Source organism: Hesperophylax consimilis, chromosome 5 (assembly GCF_061612785.1).
Source record: "Hesperophylax consimilis isolate HC1 chromosome 5, BYU_Hcon_1.0, whole genome shotgun sequence".
In the NCBI taxonomy this organism is placed as follows: domain Eukaryota; kingdom Metazoa; phylum Arthropoda; class Insecta; order Trichoptera; family Limnephilidae; genus Hesperophylax; species Hesperophylax consimilis.
In genome coordinates this window covers 19,456,485-19,481,423 of record NC_142840.1, presented here as the reverse complement: position 1 = coordinate 19,481,423, position 24,939 = coordinate 19,456,485, and the positions used below count along the sequence as shown (strand labels likewise).

General features: G+C 36.0%; 2 protein-coding genes across 3 annotated transcripts in view; one reads left to right on the top strand and one right to left on the bottom strand.

Moving 5' to 3' along the window:
• Window positions 1-22,054, top strand: part of Ranbp21 (exportin-5-like protein Ranbp21) — a 42,423-nt gene extending 20,369 nt beyond the window's left edge. For both annotated transcript variants that reach the window (XM_089631671.1, XM_089631670.1), the window contains 10 exons: window positions 379-662; window positions 1,354-1,628; window positions 2,563-2,725; window positions 3,228-3,397; window positions 4,153-4,364; window positions 5,606-5,754; window positions 6,123-6,325; window positions 14,673-14,901; window positions 17,160-17,291; window positions 17,912-22,054. In XM_089631671.1, the coding sequence (XP_089487797.1) occupies window positions 379-662; window positions 1,354-1,628; window positions 2,563-2,725; window positions 3,228-3,397; window positions 4,153-4,364; window positions 5,606-5,754; window positions 6,123-6,325; window positions 14,673-14,901; window positions 17,160-17,291; window positions 17,912-18,076 (1,982 nt within the window). In that variant the 3' untranslated portion in view covers window positions 18,077-22,054. The remainder of the gene's footprint in view (window positions 1-378; window positions 663-1,353; window positions 1,629-2,562; window positions 2,726-3,227; window positions 3,398-4,152; window positions 4,365-5,605; window positions 5,755-6,122; window positions 6,326-14,672; window positions 14,902-17,159; window positions 17,292-17,911) is intronic.
• Window positions 22,055-22,164: 110 nt separating this feature from the next.
• Window positions 22,165-24,792, bottom strand: RpL39 (ribosomal protein L39). Its single transcript, XM_089631672.1, has 3 exons — window positions 24,667-24,792; window positions 24,458-24,561; window positions 22,165-22,299 (listed from the first exon to the last, which is right to left on the bottom strand). The coding sequence occupies exons 1-3, from the start codon at window positions 24,667-24,669 to the stop codon at window positions 22,251-22,253; spliced, it is 156 nt and encodes a 51-aa protein (XP_089487798.1). The 5' UTR covers window positions 24,670-24,792; the 3' UTR covers window positions 22,165-22,250.
• Between the last annotated feature and the right edge of the window lie 147 nt (window positions 24,793-24,939).

Here is a 24,939-nt window from a genome sequence, read left to right as displayed (position 1 = left end):
ATTTGATCTAGTGTGATGAATACGCATTATTGTAGAGGATTCAGTATTTTTGAATAGTTTCAATAATATATTTTTAGCATATATTCGTTGAACATTTGGTACATCAAAACTATTGAAAAATTTAAAAATGGCTCACTTTACGTTTTTTCATCTATACACTAAACTCAAATTACTGGTATCGAAAAAAAACACATTTTATTAGACAATTATTATAAACATTTTTGCCACCTCACTTATTTTTCGATTCATATAAAAATAATTACCAAAAAGTTTTTTAATTATTTCTTATTTTGTGTTATCAATCGAGTGACAAATACTATGTTGATGGGTTTTTGTGAATTACAGACTATTTTTTACAGCATATTTTTAAATTTGCAGGTAACTGTGTGGCCATGTCGGGCGTGAACCTGCTCCCGCGTGTGCTAGACAAGATATTCAGCGCACTGGTGTACACGGGCTGCGGGCCGGGCCAAGAGGACAGCAAGGGGGCACGGCCACGCTCGGTGCGCAACGTTCGCCGTCACGCTGCCAGTCTGCTGGTCAAGATAGGACACAAGTACCCCCTACTGTTGCTGCCCGTCTTCCCGCGCATACACACCACCGTGCGTAAGTTGTGCCAGGAGCCCTCACAACTCAGCACTATGGAAAGGATCACTCTGCAGGTAATTTTAAAAATATATAGTGAAACCCACTCGTAAGGTTCCCTCATTAGAAGTTTTAATTTTTTTCTGGTAGTATAACCAATTAGTGGAATGTTTTGATTTGGAGTGAAGTGGAGAAGGGAAGAGGATCGTCGGTGTTCCGTGCTCACTAAGCACTGTTTCCATTCCATTATTTTATAATGATGAACCTGCATGTCTAACTTTTCAATTTAAAACTTCACTTTGTAAGTTTTCACTTTAAACTTCACTTAAAAATTATCTCTTAACTTCACTTTATAATATTTCATTTTATAACTTTACATAACTAATATGCAAGGAGATAGGGTCCCATTAGCTCAGTTGGTAGAGCGGTGCCCCGGCAAGGCAAGGATCCTGGGTTGGAGTCCTAGATGTGACCGTACCTTTCTCTGATTTTTCTGTTTCAGATTTTCATTTAGGAATGGCTTATTTGTAATACAATAAAAACCAATATTATTATGTTGCAATACAATTTTGTGATCTCTCTCCAGGATGGTACTGAAAGTATCATCCATTCTGGATACAGATCATTATCCATAATATTATCAGCTTGTCTCATTTTACCAGATGTAATTAGATTTTTATTTATATTGATGAAACTGATCAAAAACATCCTACTTATCAAAATGTGTGTCAAAATTATTTATATGCAATAATTTGTTCTCCATTCCAGGAAGCCCTACTCCTCATATCCAACCACTTCTGCGACTATAACCGCCAGAAGGCCCTCATTGGCGAGATCCTGGGGTCATGCGCAGCTCACTGGGCCGCCATGGCTCCCCACCTGGAGTCTCCCGGAGCCCTGATGCGCTTCGTAGGGCTGGACCGGGCCCCCGTGCCCCCCTCGGCCCACGATCACAACGGGCAGAATCGCAGCCATCTACTGCACTGCGTGAATCTCATGCTGGGTGTCATCAAGCGGTGCGCTTGGCCTGACGATCCAGACAAGTGAGTAATGTCTGAAATTTGATTGGTTATTTTTTCATCTTAATTTCTTACTTTTCATCTAAATAAATTCAATTTGTCGCCATTGCAAGGAATGTCAAAGTCAATATGCTATACTAGCTCCCTCTAGCTGCTAGAGTTGTTGATATTGCCCCTATTTCACTGGAGTTGGACGTATTATTATTATAGGGTATTTGGTTTCACTAATGTACATTTTGTCGATCTAAAAAAAATTTGGTTGCAAAAATTTGTTTTTATTCCTTCTTTGAACGACTGCAAAATTAACCATGTCGAGCTGTACTTGCTTTCAAAAGGTATTTTGTTTTACCTTTTTGTAATATACTTCTAGTAATTTCTTCCGCAACAAAAGTATTCTTGACTCATTCAACTAGCACAAACTGTGTGATACAGATTTAAAAGTTGAAATCTTTTTGTGTTACTGACCATTTGAACCCTCAAATCACTATCTCTTATTTCATACAAATTTTATTTATTATTAATAAAATATGTATGAAATAAGAGATAATGAGTTGCGGGTTCAAATGGTTACAAACACAAATTCACTGATGAATTCGAGGGCATAAAGTCAAACAACGTTATTTACAAAATTAGAACCAAAAGTAAAAATATATTGTTTAGGGCCGATCCTAATTTTGGCATCCCTTGTCAAAACCAATAGATGCCTAGGTATGTGATCACTGTAATCAATAATATTCGAACGATTTTATTTTTGTGTAGTGCCGTTTTTATGAAAAAAAATCTCGAGGGCGATGTGGACTGTTATAAATTATCTGCGCCGTGGTAATTGTGCGCCCGGAGTGGACTGCTCCGATCGCGCACAGATAGGGACGGCTCTGAGTGATGGCCATTCATTTTCCATAACTATTTCAACCCGTCTGCGTCTATGAAGAGAATCATTAATTTCCATTTATTCCAGAGCTTCACGTGGTGGCTTTGGAACAGGCGTCACACCCGGCGGCAACCCTATCTGGAGGAATCCATGCGCTGAGCTAGTTCTGCCCATCCTGCCGCACGTGCTGGCTCTGTTCCGGGCTCTCAACCAGCTGTACGACCCACAAGCCATGCAGCTGCTGCATGAGGTTGTTATTTCATACAATCATTACACCAGTTTGCTTCACTTATGTCTGGAACCTAACCTAGATATTTTCATTGAATCAACCAATCTAATGGATAACAATTGGCAAGAGTGGTTGAAGGTATTTTCACAAAAATCAAAGTTGTCAATGAGTCATTGTACAATAGAGACAATATCAAAATATCATATTTCGGTTTGTTCTTTCTGTAAGTGTAAGACGACGTGATTGCCTCGTGTCACCCTACGTGTCATAGAGAAGGACTTTGTTCTCCTCTCTGCCTTTGAACACCTGTGAATTCAAGCTTGAATGCCCCACACCAAAATGAGAGTATTGCACAAGAAAGTGTACTGATCGCAGGCACCTCTTAACATGGACTATCTCCCTGTGAATGTCACTATAGATGTCAAGGTCGTTATTGGTGCAGAAAAAATTAAATCCATCAGGAACCAATAGCATAGATATGTCATCACGAAACAATAAAGTAGAGTCTATTGTATTATTTCAGGGCTACCGTTCTGCCTATAACATGCTGGAGGTGGAGCGACAGAACCTATTGGGGCAGAACTGGGGTGTGGCAGACCCTCTGGACCCCAATGTGAAGCGGCCCCAGTCTCCGCTGGATCGTATGCAACACTTCCTCTCCACACTGCACGACTCCTGCTGTCATATGCTGGGGTAGGTCCTACGTCCCATCTCTCAATCAATGACACGCTGGTGTTTTGTGCTATTTATATGGATAAACCTTATCTAATGGAATATGTCTGGTAGAAGAGACTTCAAATGAAGAGAATCAAATACTCAACTCCGAACAGAAGTTGTATGTATGAATTTGAATGAAGAAAGGAGAGTGTGTTAAAATAGTTGTGGAGATCCATCCATTCTGCCCACCTCTAAGGGGAAATAGCGTGATGGATTAGTTAAAAATTTACCTGCTCAGATGATACAATAAATATTTTTTTCACATTTTATATCAAGTAACAAGTCTGGACATTCATTGCCTTATAATGATTTGTCGTTTTCCTTTATGATAGTGCAACTAAAGAGTACATCAACTGTAGGCTGTCCACAAGGGTCAATATTAATATCGTGTGCTGGCGAATCTATCTGGGATTTGCTTCTTACCACACTTACCTCGATTTTATGACATTTTGAACCAAAAATGCTCCTAGTTTACTAAAATGTCTATTATTCGCTTGGCAAGGAAATAATGTTTCTTAATATTATTCTAGCTAGTCATTTTATAACTTACAAATATGTTAATCCTATCTGTGAAAAAGTGCATTGCAAAATTCCATGTCAATTGTTATAATTCCCATTTTCAAAAGTCACATTATTTATTTACAGGAAAGCCTCATATCACTTATTTTTATTGTGAGGAATGCTCATTTAGCTGGAAAATAGTGCTAAATCTTTTGCATTTGATTGTTTAGTTCTGCGGGCCCATCGCTAGGCCGTGAGCTCTACCAGATGGAGGGCATCGGGCCGGCCATGGTCCAGTCTGTGTTGGTGGGATTGGACAACGTGCCCGATTACCGGCTGCGCACAATCGTGCGTGTGTTTCTGCGCCCCTTCGTGTGCTACTGCCCGCCCACGCATCATATCGACGTCATCATGCCCATCATGGCACACATGGCCCCCTTCAGTAAGCCAATATTCCAAATAGATAACTCATTTGTTTCTAACTAACTTGATATCTTCATAAGCACCATTTCAAAATTAGCACTTTTCATATCATCACAAAAGGCAGAGGGTTAACATAAAAATTACAAAAATATGACTATGATTAAAAAAGAAATATATCAACTGTCCAATAATGCTGGACAACATCAATATGTATACAAGAGAAAATAAAGTGTGAATCAGGTGAAAATAAAATAATGCTTAATCCCTCAGGGTAATAATAATAATTTTATTGCAATGCAGCAATAATAAGGAATATATAAAATTAACTAAAAAAGGGATGAATTATTAGCATAAATACATTAAAATCTGTTCATTTTGCTAGTAGATTTACAGTTGCCAATAAGCAAACGGAACAAGAAAATAAAAATTTACTACAACTACTATAGAAAGTAAAATATCAAAACATAATGAATAACATATAACTGGTCAGTGGTGCCGCAGCGAACAACGGATATCCGTGATTCTCTGGAGGTCACGTGGCATCAAACATCAAGCTTCGCGGTGCACCAGGATATTCTTAATTTGGCATAGATTTGCGACAAAACCGTCAGGGCGATTTAGTTGTTTCGATAACACACAAAATGGGATTATCGGGTTGCTCTTGGACCGATTTTCAGTCCCATAGATTTTATTGGCATACTGTTTGTAATGTGCTAATAATATTATATTGCAAGTTTTCTTAAATAAATAATTTTTCTGTTCTTTTTAATGGGGGTTCACCGAACAAATGCACCTCAGAGAAAACCGCCACTGAATGGAAGTACATAAAACAATATTATACATATTAAATGTTTTGTAGTGGGTATTAAATTAGGTTCCCTTGTATATAATTTGTTATTTACATTGAGCAGTTTCAGGGTGACATATATAGTGTAAAGTGTGTGTGTGTGTGTGTGTTTATAGGTGTGAGAAGTATTGATATTGGTATTGAACAGTTTATATCATTGTTCGGTACGGTCGATGTTATTGTTTAAAATTCTTTGTAGAAATGTTATAACAGCTAGTGTTCGCCTTTGTTACAAGTTCGGTACGGTCGATGTTACTGTGTAAACTTCTTTGTAGAAATGTAAAATCAGCTACGTTCGCCTTTGTTACAAATATCGAAATGTACATTGAAAGTTATTTTTGAATTTGAGTACCGCACAAGAGTTGTCAACATATTCTAAAACGTATTATTTTATGATAATCTTCTGTTTGCAGTGTTGAATCGGCTGTGCAACCGCTGGCAGTATATCATGTCTCTGTATGAATCTGGAAAGTTTGAAGAGGAGGGTTCCAACGACACCCAGGAAGTTATAGAAGACATGCTCAATAGGAACTTGACTAAAGAATATTTGGATGTCATTAAGGTAATAATAATATTAAATAGTTCAGATCTCATTAAATTATTTCAAAATTATTTTTCGCACAGCCATAATTAAGGTTTTTGATTTATTAATCTAACCCATATGTCTTCCAAAGTATGTCATTTTGTTATTTCAGTTTTTAATGCACCGAATAACAAACTTCTCAAACATGAAAACTTATGTAAGAACCTTATTTGTGATTTTAATAACATTTTATAATACTTATACAAGATAGAGTGCCTTATAACTTAATATTCTATAAGAGGATCTTATATAAATAGGCGGGCAAGTTGATTCAGCGTCCTGGCCTGGGTCGAGGTGGTGATGGTAGTGGTGATGTTATATTAACATACTATTTGCTGGTACTTCAGGCGGCGCTCATTGGAGGCACCCTGCCCCCCCAGGGCGAGGACGGCATGGAGGCGGAGGACAGCATGGGCATGGACAGCGCCCCGCGCACACCCCACAACGCCCACACGGCACACGCACTCGGCCAGGAGCATGTGGGCGAGCTGGGCACCATGCTGCTGGCTTGCGAGCAGACCAGCACGCCCATTCTCCTCACCATTCTCAGGTAGGAACTCCCATAATGGTTCCATAGCAACGTAAGACAGTTCAACAGCAACAGCAGTAGGTGACAGATGAAATGTAATGTAAGGGTGTTTTTCAGCTCAGCCTGCATATGTTGCCAGAGACTCCCTTCTAGGAATATAGTGGTGTGGAGGCTGATTAATGTGTAATAGTTTAGCATTATAAGGATGAAAAACAAAAAAACTTTGTCACATCTGATGAGCATGGACCCTTGTCAATCACCAGGGCTATGATGGGGCTAAGGCAAGGAGGCAGAATGTGTGAAAGCATTGAAGAACCTTGATCATGTTGTCATGTCTGAAGGTGTTTGGAGAGTCCGCCAGCGGTGAGCAGGACGACAGGTCCCCGTGAAATCCGTATGAGTTAGCTCCGGGTAGAGATTCGTGGGAAGGAGTGCGCGAGGCCATCCTCAATTAATCAGCATCCATTGAACGTTTGGCAGGCTACGTGGGGACAATGATGATTCATCTTTGTGTCACCCCGACAGCATGCTTGGTAATCCAGTTTAGTCTCCAAGGAATTACACTTCAAAAACACTCACAAATAAAACTATTTTATAATCCAAATAACTGATTGTCATCAAACAACAACACTCGAACAAAGAACACGCTGATCTCACGCAGGAGTCAAAACGTTTGTTTTATGTTTGGTTAGTTTACACAGAAAGTCTGTATCCTTCAATATTTTAATCTCACCGAACAACAACACTCGAACAAAGAACAGGCTGATCTCGCGGAGGAGTCAAAACGATTGTTTTATGTTCGGTTAGTTTACACGGAAGTCTGTATCCTTCATTCTCCGAAGGATCGGTTCATGGTATCTGCGTGCTCTTTTTCATTTTGTCGTCTGTGTTGTCACCCCGACCTTCCTACCCGCGTTATCTAGCCCGCCCCGTACCACCGATCGCAGGGCAGCCACCCAAAAAACTCTCAACAAAACTATAATCTGGCACCACCCTGGCAATCCAAACTTGCACAATTCTATAACGTTACAACTTCTAATGTCAATCAATCGCTATAATTAGCATCAAAAACACAATTCCAAAGTGGAATCCTGGTTAATCAAATGAGTACCCCTCATGATACATAATAAAGTATAAATACCCTACATCAGGGTTCACCAAATGGCGGCCCGCGGGCCGGATCCGGACCACCGACCTATTTTGTGCTGACCTTGTGGTAACAATACAAAATATTATACACATGTAACTTGAGTACGTAATTTTATAATTTTTCCCGCACTTTATCTTTGCTGCCGTCAATTTGCCAACGGATGGGCGGGCGCAGAACGCAAGATCGTCAGTCGTCGGGTGGGTAAAGGTTACGGAGCGGTGTGTGGGCGGAGGTGTACGCGCTCACTCAGCACGGCCCACGCCGCTGCCCGCGCCGCGTCTTCAGTGTTTTTTTTTTGTTATGTTGAGTGACGGACGCGAACACCGCGTTTGCCTGGCTACGCTGCGAGTTAAGGTACCTGCTTAAATTTGCACATTATTTTTACAATGGCACTGAAATAAAGAAAGGTGGAAGCCGAAGATAGACAGTTTTTGCCAGAATGGACCGATTTGTATTGTTTCACGTTGCCAAATCATTCACCTGTGTGTTTGATTTGTCAACAAAAAGTTTCATTAATTAAAACTCGAATATAAAACGACATTATGAGACCAAACACAAATCATTTGCTGACAATTTTCCACTTGGCAGTAACCTGCGTAAATCTAAAATTGCAAATTTAATGTCAAGCTACGCATCTTCGACTCAAGTCGTGAGTCCTTCAATGACCGAGCAGGAGAAATGTGGTGAGGCTTTATGTATTTCTTGGATTCTTGCTAAGCATACGAAACCATTCACCGATGCTGACATACTTAAGGAATGCATGCTCGAGTCAGTACATATTCGACAGATTCCGTTATCTGCGAGTACTAACTCAAGAAAACCACACATTTTGGCAGAAGAAAATCATTATGATGTGAAACGGCAGTTGAATATCTCCGACTATTATGCCTAGGCTATGGATGAATCATGTGACATTACTGATAAAGCACAATTGGTTATTTTTGTACATTTCTTGGACAAAACGAGAGAAACTTTTGAAACGAGGAGAAGACATGATCGACGCGGTGATGGATTATTTTGTTAAAAATGAGTTAGACTTAAGAAAACTTTTATCATACAGTTTATTAGCAACAACAATCACGAACGGTTCAGTTTTAACGTCACAATGAGGGAAAAAGTGAAAAAATCGTTATTAATGAACTTCTTACGTTTTTATTCAATAAAGTAGATGTGTTAGATGAAGTGTCAATCGTACAAATTTGTTCCACGCACTTCAGTGAAGACAGGTTGGAACTATCGAAAGATCTCCACTTTCCGGTCCGATCGGTGGCCGAGTTGACATCGCGTTTGGGTCCCACCCAGGCGTAGTGTGTTCAATTCTTCAGCTGGCTAAGTCCTCCATCACAACACAAGCAACATTTTCAGCTTACTGTGGTGGTAGTAGGAGATTTTCAAATATTGTCAGGTTATTCGTAACCCGGGAATGTTTGTCTTTCTTTTTTAAAATTAAAAAAAAATAATCATAATAATCTCCTGTACTCAGAGGTTGACGACAGAAGAATCACCAGGAAGGGCGATGGAAAAAAGGTAAAGAACCTTTATTAATGCCAACTTTTGTGGCTAAAAACCTGCACAAATTACCTCCAGTTTGTTTTGATTCAGTTGACATAACCTCACTTTTAAAAGATATTTTGTCTTTAAAAACTGAGCTCTTTACCATAAAGGCACAAATGTGCAAACAAAATGATGTAGAAGAGCTACGAGAGCAGATGACCCTTTTGAGGAACGAGCTGAAATCAAGGAATGTCAATAATCAAAATGATTATTCTAAATGTATCGAAGAAATGCCCTTGGTTTGTCAAGGTCACGGAGCAGGACAGTATTAGTACGCACACCAAACAAAAGACGTATTCTAATGCACTAGCTAATAAATCAAGCGTGGAAACCCAGAAACAGTTAGACAACGGCCCGCGGTCCGATACAAAGACATCTCGGAATTATCAAAACAACGATATACCGGTTTTACGGTTGTGAAAAAACGAACAGTAAATAAAAATCACAAGGGAACAGGGCTCATATCTAATATCAAGGCAGTTCCTCTAAGAACGGCAATCTATGCCTCAAGATTCGCAACAGAAATGAGTGCTGATGACCTCAAAAAATATGTTACTTCCAAACTCAATCTTTTATAGACGTAGAATGAATGAAATCATTCAAACCGACCCCTTTCAAAATAACAATTCTCGCGCAGAAAATCAGTATTTTTATGAAGAAAGATTTTTGGCCTGAAGGAATAGTGTATCGAATCTTCAAAGAAAGAAATCACAGCTCAGAAAAAATTCAAACAATACACATAATGGATCCTCTTAAAATTATTACTATCAATTGCAGATGTGAAGAATATGATGGTATTTTATTACAAGAAACATGGCTATTACCCACTGACATAAATTATCTTTTAGAAATACAGTGAAACTCTCTTAAGAAGTTTTCCAAGGGACCGGGGAAAAAAAACTTCTTAAGTGGGAAAACTTCTTAAGTGGGATTCAATTTTAGCCATTTAATAACTCGAGTCCGGGGCATACGTCATTCCTATGTCTACCTACGTTAAATTGTCGTGAAAACAAGCTCATATGATCCAAGCGGTCAAAAATAAAAAAATATATATATATACATCTTCTAGTTATCATGGTAATTAGTATTATGTATTTAGAAAAAGGTGGGAAAGTGAAATAAATGAAAAATGGTAGAACATAGTTGATTATAAAAAGTTTATTTACATACCTACATATAATTTTTTTTTTTTTCGAAGTATTTATCTATAGTAGATTGCTTAACTCTATTATTGAATTCTTTTGTTGTAAAATTTTGACTAAACATTACAAATCAAAACAAAACCATCCCATGGACAAAGTAAACACAATTTTAAAACTGTTAAAGTACATCCCTCGAAAAAGCCACTCGAATTCGGATAGTAAAAGTTGCAGCATTCCAAAAGGTTCATACTGTTGATGTTACTTTAAATTGGTGTAAAGGCAATGGATTATACATATTTACTTGTTAGTGATTACTCACTCTTAACTTGACAGTTGAAGACAGAGCTGTGGATATACGCCGTCTCTTTTTTACGCTTTCGTTTACTATATGAACTGAGGGAGAAAGAAAGACTTGTTGTGGTTAATTTTACCAAGCGGTTTGATAAAAGGACACCGCAAGTAATTTTGTTAACCGCAAACTAATGATAGCGGGTTCTTTGCCTCAGAACCGTTTGCGTACTGCAACCCTGCCATGGCACTGCACAGAAAAATCTCACAAAGTCTATGCGGCAAACTGCTTATTAGTTGGCGGACTTTAACTTTTTTGCACGCTTGCTGCTTGCTCCAATGGCATTTGAGATTTGAGAGACTATTGTTATGATGTATTTTCGCCAGGCACAGTCGACTATCGTATATTTTTAAAGATATTTTAATCCTTTTCTAGAAATTCCTTATGAAAATAATATGCGCAGCTCAATATTATGTACCTGTAGGTTCATTTATGGTCCTACCTAACTAGCAGACATCGAATAGCTACGATTTCGCACATATGTAAATAAATGGCTTGATGCTTGAATCAGAAAGTTATATCATACAAGCTGTTTGACGCTGGAATTATGTATAATCTGTGAACGCATCCAAAAACTACAAAAATCATTTGCGAAGTTTCGTTTCAATCTACATTTTAAATTTATGCATATGTATTTCCTAACCTTCAAACTTAATTTACGACAAATGTCAGATGAAACATGATGCACGGCAATTTTTGATGTTTGAATGAAAAAAACGTAATTATAATGCATATTTTACCATCTCCCCCGCCATATAATCATGTTGTTATGTATTTAAAGGTGAAATATTCCGTATTAACCGTGATCCTATAGATTATCAAAAGTTTTTCGTGTTTTACAAATTCGATGGAATAAAAATTTTATACAATAATATTACGAAACATCTCTATGTTCATTATCAAAGAGAAGATTATTGAAGGAGGCGTCAAATGTATGCAAATGTAGATCTAGCCCACGTTGTCATTAAGGTTGAGTTTAATATAATCTTTCATGTTATTTCGGCCTTAAAGACGCTTGCATATTTGTTACATAATTCCGCATTGTTTATTCGTTCCATTGCTATTTTACCTAGTTAGGGGATTAGGAGACGGGGTATTTGGTTTATTTATTGGATGTTTATTGGTTACGGCAGGTTACGGCTTACGGCCCGGCGGCCGACAAAGGGTTTTATGGTCTCAGGTACTAGGTATGGGTTTCAGTCAACGTCTTTCAATTTATGACTTGGAAAAAGGTTCATTTTAGATATTTTGCGACACAATATTTCGTTTGTGTTGATTTTACCGCCGGATTTCTAAAACCTCTTAAGCGGGAAGCAGTTTTAGCTCTAAAACTTCTTATGTGGGAAAAAATCGTGTTTTTTGTATGGAATTTTCAAGGGACCAAAAATCAAAACTTCTTAAGCGTGAAAACTTCTTAAGTGGGAACTTCTTAAGCGAGTTTTACTGTACACCCAAAATTTTCAAGCTTGAGCACGGCACCATAGATACAACTACTGGCATACTTCGAGGGTGTCCCCACGGTGGAACGGGCATATTATGGCGCAGCACAATAAGGGCCAAGGCCATCGACTGCAATGACAATAATTTATCGGGAATAGAAATAAAACTGGATGAAAGATTGTTGTGCATTCTCACAGTTTACATGCCAACCTTCTGCAATGATAACTTACCCGAATTTTAAAGATGCCTGGTAAACCTGCATTCACTTATTAAAGATAAACAATATACGAACTGCCTTATTATGGGTGATTTTAATGCCGATCCAAGAACATTATTTGGGAAAGATTAGTATCATTCTGCAAAGAAAACAAATATCACTGTATCGATATTGAAAAACACATAACACAACGAGCTGGTTAGATCACTGCATAGGGGCGGCCACAATTCAAAAGATGACAAAAAATATTTGGGTAAAGTACGATGTTGACTGGACAGACCACCGGCCCATGTTAATTTGTTTAGAAACAACAGGTATAACTGCAACCGTGGAAATTTCCCTGATGGCTTTGGATCCAGTAAAATGGAGAACACATAATAAATCGCAGATCATGTCATATTCTGCAACAGCATCATTTTTAACAAACCCACAGACATAGGAATTAATAGACGAGAAGATAATGGCGAGGGGTAAAATCAACTGTTGAAGAACGAAGGGAGTAAGGCTGACTGTGATTCGTCAATAAATCAATCTGACAGTAAATAGGCATCTCGCATTATAATATCACCATTTAGTTCTTAAAAGTAAAATCTGCTTTTGAATGAATAGACATTTTTACATGGGAGCGCAAATTACTCGCCACGTTATGAACTAATTTGCGAAGTCCAAATTCGGCAAAGTAAATTTCTTCTGTTTGCAGAGTCGTAGTTAGTTTCAGAGTATTTAGTTAAGACACTTTTACAAATGTTTCATAATTTACTTACCCCAGTAAACAACGATGAGCACACTTGAGAATCGCTACATTGTGATGTGATAGTATATGTTTCTAAAACTGATCCATATAATACGGTGTGAATAAGCTTAAAATAAAGTAAAATAATGCTTACTTATGGAATGTAATACGACAATTGGGTTTATTCTCTTTTTCACATCTATTTTTACAAGTTTTCATATCACAAGTCAACATTTTGCCGTGTTATTTCGTAAAATGAACCGATGATGCCTCGACCATAGTTCGCACAAGAATGATGACGTCACGTTTTCAAATTTCACTTGAGGCCATACGCGAGCCCAGCCGGCTCCAATGGAACCGGTATGGGGAGTGGGGATAATACGCTTTTAATCACTTAGGGCAGGTCTACTAATATTCATATGTCTATGAACAAACCGCATTAAATGTATCAGCGGGGTCGAACTCTGTAAAAAGTCAGGATGCAAAAATAACTTTCATAAAGATGCCATCGATGAACTATAGGGGAGGATTGTAGAGTCACTAAGCACTGCCGCTAAAAACGTCTTTGAAAGTGGGCGCAAACATAATAGAACCACATCCAAACATATTCCTGGATGGAATGACAATGTTTCGATTCATTATGAAGCATCACGAAATGCACTTATGAAATGGATTGAAAATGGAAAACCCCTCTCAGGTCCCTTGGCAGAAAATAGAAAAATACTGAGAAGAAAGTTTAAATGTGAATTAAGAAAATGTCAAAAAAACAGCGGAACAAATAAAAATGGACAAAATATCAGGTGCAATTGAGAACAGAGACTAAAGAACTTTGGCAAAAAACAGGCAACGTTTTAAAAGCTAAAGCACAGATATCCACCCATATTGAAGGAGAATCGGACGCAGAAAAAATTGCTAATATTTTCATAACCAACTTTTCAAAAATATCAGAAAGAAACGAACCCACCATCTTAGAAAAACCATTCGAAGATGAGGACGATAATTTTTTTCAAAGAATTTTTTTTTGAAAAAAATTTCGAATTATGCTGATGAAACGTCAAAATTTTAATTCTAAAATATGTACATTTTTAAATATGTGCCCTTATATCAAATAAAATATATCAGGGAAAATGTAAAAATTGCTCTGGAATTATCAGGGAATTTTTAAATTCGTTTTCTGTGGCCTTGAATATTAGGATTTTGTTTATGTTACATTTGTTAAAAACAGAATCACCCTAGTTGAACCCACCATCTTAGAAAAACTATTCGAAGATGAGGACGATAATTTTTTTCAAAGAATTTTTTTTTGAAAAAAATTTCGAATTATGCTGATGAAACGTCAAAATTTTAATTCTAAAATATGTACATTTTTAAAGATGTGCCCTTATATCAAATAAAATATATCAGGGAAAATGTAAAAATTGCTCTGGAATTATCAGGGAATTTTTAAATTCGTTTTCTGTGGCCTTGAATATTAGGATTTTGTTTATGTTACATTTGTTAAAAACAGAATCACCCTAGTTGTTTTTATGCTCACTTTTCTCCTAGGGAATAATGATTTATTATTCTGATATGGTTCAAATATTGTTACAATGTATACTCAAAGTATGGCCAACTGGCCACATATAACATATTTTTTCTTCTTTCTTTTCTCCTTGTAATATTTTCATTTGATTAATTATGTGAAAACTTATGTTTTGCCAGAAGCTATAAATAATACCTGCCATGGAGAGGTCGATTAGGGCATTTAGAGATTAGATTATGTATGTGGTAATTATAATTGCAGTGCCCTCTGGTGGAGTGACAGCATCTGTTCATTGCGCGCCTGTCTTCTGATGAGCAGCTGTGCCCGTTCCCCGGTGTCCCTGCCCCCCTCCTTCCCACCGCGAGCGCTGACTGCCGTACTGCGTGCCCTGCAGCAGCATGGCCAGCACGACGCCAACCAGGCGGCCCTGCTGACCCTGGGCGTGCAGCTGCTGGAGGCGCGGCGACCCCGCTGCCCCGCCATGCTGGAGGTAATACACATGACGATACTGCTCCCTGGTGTCTCTCCCAATTGCTCATAATAGTCAGTTAGTAGAATGTATTGCAGTCTTTGAGTACAGACGTCAGGTGGGAATGCTGTCCTTGTTCTACCCATAATGGAAGATCCTCATTGATCCCTTCAGCACTGGTGTACAGCTGGGAAACGCCAAAGTGACAATGAATATGATTTACAGTTATGTTAAGAAAAATAAGAAATAAATTAGATGTAAATTATCATTGAAGAAGAAAATAACATTAATAAATCTTATTGTATTTGTGCAATGGAATGCTGCAAATTCATCGTAACATAAGATTTTATATAAGTAATAGAAAAAAAGGATAACAGTGCAGTAATAATGAAAGAATTTGTGCGCCAAATATCGATGTACGAACCTACGCTCCGCTCATTATAGATTCCCGCCGTATCATTTAAACCTTATCAATTCCGTACTAGACTCGCGTTGTGCATATGTAGAAATGCCGAAGACGTGGCGTAACATGACGTGTTGTCACTATGAGCACTAGCTATAGTTGCTGGAACCGTGACATGAGGGAGACAGACTACTTTCATAATGGCACTTCACTTATTAGAGCAGTCAGCTCGTGCATTCACTCTGCAAGCCCAGATGCATTCTTGGTCGTTGACAATACCTTGCACATGCGTATACCAAACGTTTGGAATGAATTAGTTGGGATTAACGGATTTGGAACTAATTAACAATGTTAGAGGGCTATAAATCTAGATTCAAACTTGACGGTATGAATTCGTTACTAGGCAAAAATTGTGAACCGGGTATTTAAAAAAATAACTTTAATCTACATTATCATGGCTTTGGTGATGTGATTGTTAGTTTGCCGTGTACAATTTTCGAAGTCGATGTATTGTGGGGTGACGGATATGGATCCTTTTACTGAAAAAAAGGGAATTACAGGTATGCAGCTCCCGTTATCACTTAACCCTCAGGCCTCTGGCATATTCTGTCAGAAGGTCGGAGTATTTCCACTTTGCAGTAAAATCAAAAAAAAAAAAATTATTTTTGAACTTATTCGTTAACTAAAAACTTTTCTTGAAAGGCGATGAAATACGCTTTCATATTTTCGTATTAGAAATAAACATATAATTTTTAAAATTTTAAATGCAAACATAAAAAATAAAATGGTTCACCTCACGTTTTTTGTGACAATTCTTACTGATAATGAAAAAAAAAAACACATTCATATTTTATCAGAAAAATGTATTATAATCGTTATTATCACTTCACTTTTTTGCCGTTTCATATGAAAATAATGAATAAAAAATATCCCTTAAATTAAGTTCTGTAATTTTTTTCTTAAAATCTCGGACATAGCGATTGGTTTTATAGAGGTGTACATTTTAATTATTCTGTGGTTAACTTCTATATTTGAATATTAAGAGGGATACAACGATTTTATATAAGACCATTTGAAAAAAAATCCCAAAAGTGAACATATGAACCTGAGGGATAATTTATCTATATAGATAACATGTCACCATTTTTTAGTGCAATGCACTGCTGTCAAATTCAGTCACGAGCCGCTACCTCTGCATGCAAGTAATTTTAAAGGTTTATACTAGATATAAAAAAATTTAATTTTTTATAACTAAATAAAAACACTTAAATTCCAAACAATATTTGAATATAAAGTGTGAGATTTTCTCTTTCTAACACCCTTTAGATCATATTCCTCACCATTTTCGTTTCTGAATAGTTTGACCTGCCTTTTACTGAGAGTATCTACCACTCTGGTACAATTCTTTCCAATCTTTTTTTAAATTTTTATAGTGAATACCTCACAAGAGTCCCAACTGCTCCCGTCTGGAGCCAGTGAGACTATGGCATCCCCAATTGGGGGATGTTGTGAGGCTGAAGGTAAGTGGGGAAGTACCTGGCTATTCAGATCTAGTCACTAAACACGGCTAAAGCCATTTGGAGCAATGTTTCAATTCTGAATGGTGGTCTTACACCAGGGCGATACTGGTAGTATCTTCCACTCTGGAACGTGCCGCAAATATACTATATATTATTTTAATTAATTAATTGTGAAATAACACAAATTAATCAAATAAAATTTATTTGCACCGGGTTCGAACCCGCGACCTTCGGAATGGCAGTCACATAGTATGCGTTACCACTGGACTATGCTGGCCGTCGAATTGAATGAATGCTCAGATTGAAGAGATGTTTAAATTACATAACATATAAATGAAACGTGGATTATCTTTCAGGTGATGCAACAAATACCAAATGTAAATGTGGCAGACTTGCACAAGTTGGATGAGAAGCTTGCAGCTCCGCCTGCTAAGGGCAACAAAATAGAGAAAGGAAAGAAGGATCTTTTCAAGAAAATCACTAGTCAGGTTAGTTACAATAATCATACATCACACTTTTTTTTTAACTTTTACCATGCAATCTATCAAACCATGAGGCATGTTTTAAAACATTGTATGTGTTTTTACTTCATGGATCACATAATATACGACATACGCTTACGGGGACAGCCGCCGATGGATTACTTGTGCTATAGCTGTGTAGATGAGGTTAACCCATTCAGACAAAATGTTAAGTTTTACTTAAATACATAGTTTTTTTTTGTATTAGGCAATTCTACTTAAATAGTAGTATGCATTTCCATTTTACAACATATTTTTTTAAATTTTAAAAATTTATTAATTTTATTTTATATTAAAAAATAAAATTATTTTACAACATATTTTTTTAAATTTTAAAAATTTATTAATTTTATTTTATATTAAAAAATAAAATTGTTTTAAATAAATACAAAAACAAAAAGTTATATCATTTTAACTACATCAACAAATTCAGGACAAGTTAATTAAGCAAAATAATTAATTCACTTGGTGTTGTCAGTTTCAGTAAAAAAATAACTTCAGATGGATGAGTTAATCAATAATCCCGTGTATATGTTTTTGTTACATACAATCTAACTGTTTTGTGTTAATGTTTTTTTTGTCATCAGTTAATTGGTCGCAGCGTGGGGCAGCTGTTCCGCAAGGAGGTGCGCATCGCCGACCTGCCGCACTTGGTGCGCCCCGCCAAAGACCGCTCTTCGCCCCCGTCGCTGCTGGACACCCCGGCCGGGGCCAGCCTGGGCAACTTCTTCACAGAGAACACCATCTCGTAGCACCCCCGCATTCCAACCACCCATTATATGTACTCACCGTGTGATTTGTTCCTTTTTGTCGGTAAGGAGACGACTGTGTTGTGGGTCTGTTGAAAATCATTTAATTCTAAAACCTATTCTGTTAATATGTAATACCACAATACAAATTATTATTAGTGCTTATTGAATGTTTACTGCTTCTCTCTCTTAATTTGGTGAGTGGGACACTTTACAGCGTCTTCTACCATAAGTAAATTTTGAAATGAGTGAAATCTATAAATATGCGGCAGCGGTGAATGTATTACTTATTATCATTACTGGCTTACAGACTCCATCTAATTTGAAGTAAACTTGTTGAAAAGGATAGGAAAATGGATTTGGTTTACGGAAATGGCCTAACATTTCGATATGTTTCGTTAGATGAATGAATTCGCAACGTTAGGAGCATCGGTACTGTAGCTATTTTGATTCGGACACAAATAAATGTTGTTCGTTTCTGTTATATAGTTCATCCTGCCCAAATATGTTTGTAAATCCGTTTTTCCCCTTGTTTATGTAATAATAGCTGTATACTGTGTCTCTCTCTGGTTTATTCCTTACTGTTGCATAGATGGCGCAACATTCCATACTGAATCATGAACATTTTAGTGATTGCTACCTTCCAATCCTGGAGATAAAGTCATCAGTGCATGTAAGTTTGGATAGGACCTATCCCCCCCTATGCTACGTTAGTTATTGGCACATTAAAGTTGTGGTCCTTTGGCCTGATGGGGTTAAAGGCAATAGACAGCCAATCTTTTGTGCAGAATGCGCTTCTTTTATCTGCAATTGAAGTGTAGTTTTCCCAAATTAATCATGTTATTGTGGCAAACAAATTTTGGTAAATGCGAGATGTGTATTGTACTATATAAAATGTGTATAATTTGATATCATTATTTAGGCATATATTATAAATTGTGTAGGTCTTAATCAGCTCTATATATAAAATAAATAGTTAGTACCTCTTTCAATTTAACAAAATAATATGTGACATGTAATTGTCTTAAAAATTCCCAGTTAATTAATAACTAGTAGATAAAAATATAGAAATTGTAACCTAAATGTAAAACATATTATGATCATTAAAAAAATAATGAATTGAACTTAATTATTTTTCAGTTACCTTTTAAAAAGGCAAGATTTTGGTTCACTAAGGACGGGTTGTTTCATGGAATTTGAACAATTCATCAAATATCATAGTTGATTTGCAGGTTCTATTACTATGCAATTATTGGCCAGTTATTTCACTAAACTGAAATCACAACAGGACTTGAATAGAACCTTCACAGAACTTGAAAATCAACTTTTAAATTTGACAAATTCTGTGAAACAACCCGTCCTAAGGATGTATCGTCATATTATGTATTAATGAACTCATCGAAGTAATAAAGTGAAATTGTTTTATATTTCTGTAATAATCACTGCCCGTTTTGTACAAAAGGTGACAATGTTAGAGTGAATGCTGAACATATAAAAATGTCATCCTTGCATGTGCCTGAATCTAATGGTTTGATGGAGCAATAAATAGAAGATCTAATTTAGTGTAATGGTCTATGCATTTGACTAGGTTGAAAGTTGCCGGTTCAATTCTCACTCCAGTCTGAGTATGTATAATCACTTTACCGGCACCTCTATATCTCTTTTTGTAAGGTTCATCGAACTTAAGTATCTTCTACCTCCTGTACTAAAAATAAATGCATAGACAACTTGAGGTTGATTGTGAATGAATGTTTTAAAAATGGTTTTGGTTGTTGTAATAAATATAATATGCATTTCCTTACTGGAAGGAACACTGGTAGCTAACTACTAATGCTACTTTCACACTAAAAATAGTTTCTACGCATCTGTATTTAAAATAAATATAGCCTGTATTTTTAATAATTATAAATTTATTACAGATTCAGTGTTTTTATCTTTTTAGGTAAAAGTATGATTTTCTTCTTATCCTTGTGTATTTTCTTCTTATGCTGGGCGGATCTAACTTTTGTGAACGATTGATTCTCTTTGATTTGTTAATTATTGTAAAAATTGTAACAAATATTTATTTTTCCTCCACCTTTAGTTTCATGACATAAATTAATAATATTATAGCGTGTAATTATTGTAACGACGGAATGTGAATATATGCCTAATAAAATTTTATAAATTAATAAATTGTTATACAATACATGTGTATATGAAATGTAATACATATTTGTGATGGACATAGAACTGATTTGATACTTATATACCTTTTTACGAAATAATATTTACTTTGAATAAATGTTTTTTTTTTGTTATCACATCACATCAACATAATTTAGAACAGCCAATCAATTATTACTACTAATTGGTAAAGATTTTAACATTCTTTTTTTATGATGCACTAAAATCTGTCAAATCCAAAATGATGGTTATAATTTTTTTTTAGAAAATCGTAATTTTACTGCAAATATGTAATGTCGGGACAGATATGCGGCGTGACCTTAGATCAATGATACTCAACCTTTTTCTTAAGCGGGCCACATTTATATGTTTGTAAAGCTACGCGGGCCGCAACACTATACTGGTCAGTGTTGCCAACGGATCTTGGCCTAATGTTGCCGTTTTTCAAACATTAAGTAGCCTAATGTAGCCAAATTTCAGTTGCAGTAATTCTAATGAACTCGTATAAATTCTGCCCACATATTCCCCACAAACATTTGTGAGCTTGATTCCCCCTTTTATTATTCGAAATCCATGGGGGGGGGTTGTTAGAGAATTTCTGTAAAACATAATTCCCCACAAAAAAATTCAAAATGAGTACTCCCCACAAAATATTTGAAATCCATGTGGGAGGGGGGTTGTTACAGAACTTCACTGAAAAAATTCCACACAGCCAAAAACATCATATGTGATTCCCCACAACAATTTTTCGAAATCCATTTCGATTTTTTCGTTGGCAACACTGATAGTGGTATGACAAAGTTGTGATTTGTTTTTTGGAGATAGATCTATTGTGTGAAGTAGCAAGACTCTTATACCAGATCTGATGTCGACACAACAACTTTCCTCTTCGGTTTCAACGCAATTAATCTCAAATTAACGTGATATAGAATGCCAGATTTTGTAAACCATGTTCCTGATATTAAATGTATTGAGGGCCGCACAAAATAGCTTGGCGGGCCGCATGCCGCAGGTTGAGTATGACTGCCTTAGATTATCAATTTCCACTTCAGTTCTGAATCATACGGGTTTGACAGGGTTTTAGAAGTGAGAAGATCACCAATCATCATACAGTATCTCTTGGAAGCTGAACTAAACTAATGTTTTAAACATCAACATATGTATTTTCCCAAGCAATTTTTACTGACAATGTTATTGAATGTTTTGAAATAGGTGTTATAATAAATTGTTATTTTTTTTTGTTGTATGTTACTCAGCATCTGGGCTGTACTGAAACTATTTATTATTATTTGCGCTTTGGTCAATATTTTTTGTTTAGTGTTAAGTTTTATATACAATATGAAAATGTTTTATTTTTTAATAGTGGTTTACTGTGATCGATCAATCACATTGTCCAATAATTATTCACTTTTAAGAACTTTGGAACATAGTTTCAATGATCAATTTCTGCAACTGCCATACATTATTTACGTGAATATAATTTCTTTATACTTATTAAAAAATAAATAAAAACAAGTCTTTTCTTGTTCAAAGATGACTGACAACACAAATTGCATGCATTTAATGGAATTGGAATGAAATAATAATGCATTCAAAGATCTCTGCAGTAAGAAAACTGACTTCACCAGAGTGTATGAAAATTCATCATAATAAATGTTTTAAAATATTAAAGTGATTTTATTTGTCTTTGTTTTCATGGTTCTTTTATCAGTAAAACGAAGAACTAAACACCCTCCGTAAATGGCTGGTTTCATGACAAATAAATTTGGCAGGAAAAGCATGGGAAGTAAAAAAAACTAGATATAGAAGCAGTCACCCATATTCTACATTGCCTCTCTATCAGACAAATTGCAATTAAAACTAAAACTTAATAAGTAAGTTAGGGTGGGGGGATCTGGGAGAACAAAATGAATGAATAGAAAATGTTTACGGATCAGAAAGACTTAATTTATTAGTTGACCATACATTGTACCACGATATTCTGTAAAGGTAATGTAGTTTGTGGTACAGCTTACAGCTTCAACTTTGTACGCCTCCAGTGACGCCTCTTGGCGTTGTATCTGAAATTAAAAAGATACAGTTAAAACCGTGTTCACTTAGTTCAATTCACAGGTTACAAAATTCATCAGTAATTAATTATTTACCCAACGACTGCACTTTTAGCCACAGATTATGGAAATTACACTTCGTTTCAACATACACTAAAAGAAAAGTATTTACATATACAAAATAGGTTCTTAGTTACGGTTAATTAAGTAATTATACGTATTTAGATTTAAACAAAACTCACAAACGTTAACCCATTCTAAAAAAATTATCCAAAATGGCCGCAAAGGAATCATTTTACTGGGGAAATTTTGAACTTAAAATGAAAATGGATTTTAATTCATCTTTTATCATCTCTCCTGTCGGAATTACTTGTTTCTTGCAGTAATGAAGTTGAAACAAAGTGAATTTTCCTAAATCTGCGTATTAAAACTGAAAGGGTTAATTAAATATGAACAAAATCATCATGGTCGAGCAGTGATGTTAACTTCTAGCCAAATGTTTCACAATATATCCACATGCCTGATTTGGAGGACAACATGAGGAGATTAAATTAAAGGTTCCATGATTTTCGTTTTCTTTTTTAAAAAGTGATATACCTAGTCATTAAAAGTGATGAACAAAAACTAGGTTTAAAATATAGTTACATAGTTTTTGTTCACTTTTTGTAGGTGTGTTGAATTGTCATTTTGATGACATACCCGGTCACCGTAACATTGCTCACTAATAATAAATACATTATATTGAGGTGCAAGAATATTGGGTAAATTTTGGATAGGGCCTGACACGCTTATTACGAATAATTTTTAGAAAAAAACTTTATATTCGCCTTAATTACAATAAAAGAAAACTTTTTGCATTTCGGGCGGCCGAAAATTATGCATTTTGATTTTCAATTGCGTAAAACCAAAATTCACTCCGCGAATCGATGTGGCGACATTAGGAACGCACTGTTATGTTGGTATCACTGATGCATTAACAAGAGCTAAATACGACCGTTGCTATCTTCGTGGGATACCTAGGTTTGTGTAACATGGTTTGTGATACAAAGGAAAGTGCCCCTTAATAACGCCTGCTCGCGTCAAGGCAAGAAAAACATCCCAGTTTTCAACTAGTTTACCGGCTACGCTAGGTTTGTGTAACATGGTTTGTGATACAAATCCATTTGTCTTCCACGAAGTTAGCCATAGTCGTATCTACGCAATGTATCAGGGATACCAACATAACAGTGACGTACCTAATGGCAGCTGATTGCCGCCGCATCGATTCGCGAAGTGAATTTTGGTTAACGCAATTGAAAATTTAAATTCATAATTTTCCGCCGCCCGAAATGCAAATAGTTTTCTTTTATAGTAATTAAGGCGAATATAAAGTTTTTTCTAAAAAATATTCGTAATAAGCGTGTCAGGCCCTATCCAAAAATTACCGAATATTGAATTATTAAAATATTATGTTTTTTACAAACATAAATCAGCCAAATAATATTTTAACAATTTGTAGAGTGCAGTTTTTGTGAAAAATCGCCTCAAGGGCGCTGTACAAATATAAAATGTATTTCTACAATGATCTAGCTCAGAAGTAAGAGGCTGAATTAAATTTTAATAATTTGTTGTAAGAATTCCACATTAATACAGCGGTAATATAACTGTGCTACCAAACTTGCAATGATTTGGGGCAATATAATTTAAGCTTCGCTAAGCATTATGAATAATATATAAATAAAAACCATTATGAATAATATATAAATAAAAACCATTATGAATAATATATAAATAAAAACCCTTATGAAAATAATTGCCATCATACTATTTCTGAAAGTAAAGCCTCGAATCAATTACCACAACGCCATGACATGACAGCCGATTATAGGTTAGAATTCGACTCGGGCTAGAAAGCCGCGATACGATTACAAATCATCAATCTTTAGAACATGCGTTGGAACATTTTACGAGGAAAAAATGCGTTACAATAATAATACATGTGAACGAAACCGCGAATATGATCACAGCCGTTCTCATAATGTTGAGACATAAAATTTGAAAATGAAGTTTGAATGTTTACAAGTATGTATAACATCGTAAAGTAAATATGAGGCAAATTCACAATAAATCTAAATCATGCGTGCAAAAATAAATAATGAGCCGTAAACATTACAAATAAAAGGGCATTTACCTGATAGTGTTACCGGTGCGCATTCTGATCCATTGGGGAATGGGCCTGTTTTGTTTCAGCTTTTTCGCAAGCTTTCGCTTGATGATGAATGTCTTGTGGGCAGACTGAAAGAAAAGGAAAACTGATTTAATAAACGTTTAAAAATATCAAAAACTACGAAATATAACTGATGTTTTTGATAATAACGGATTTTAGTCAAGAAAACGCACCATGTCACCGATCTGTCAAAACACTTAAGGAAGAGGAAGTGCTCGCCAAAACCATAGAATACTAATACTAAACTACAGGTTTACCAACATCAGCAGATGAGCTCGTCATTTTCCGGCAAAAGTCAGTACCTACCTACATCAAAAATAATAGATTCAATTTGATTATTATGACGTACAATCTGCAAAAATAACAATCAAAGCGCTGTTTTCGTGAGAAAAAAGATATATTCAGTAGAATGTGTGTATGTTGTATGTCAGTAAAAAAATATTTGG

Bases quoted from the DNA above. Each gene is read 5' to 3' on its own strand.
- RpL39 (XM_089631672.1), bottom strand. The intron at 22,300-24,457 runs GTAAATGCCCTT...TTTTAATTTCAG, and splicing joins CGCACCGGTAACACTATCAG to ATACAACGCCAAGAGGCGTC.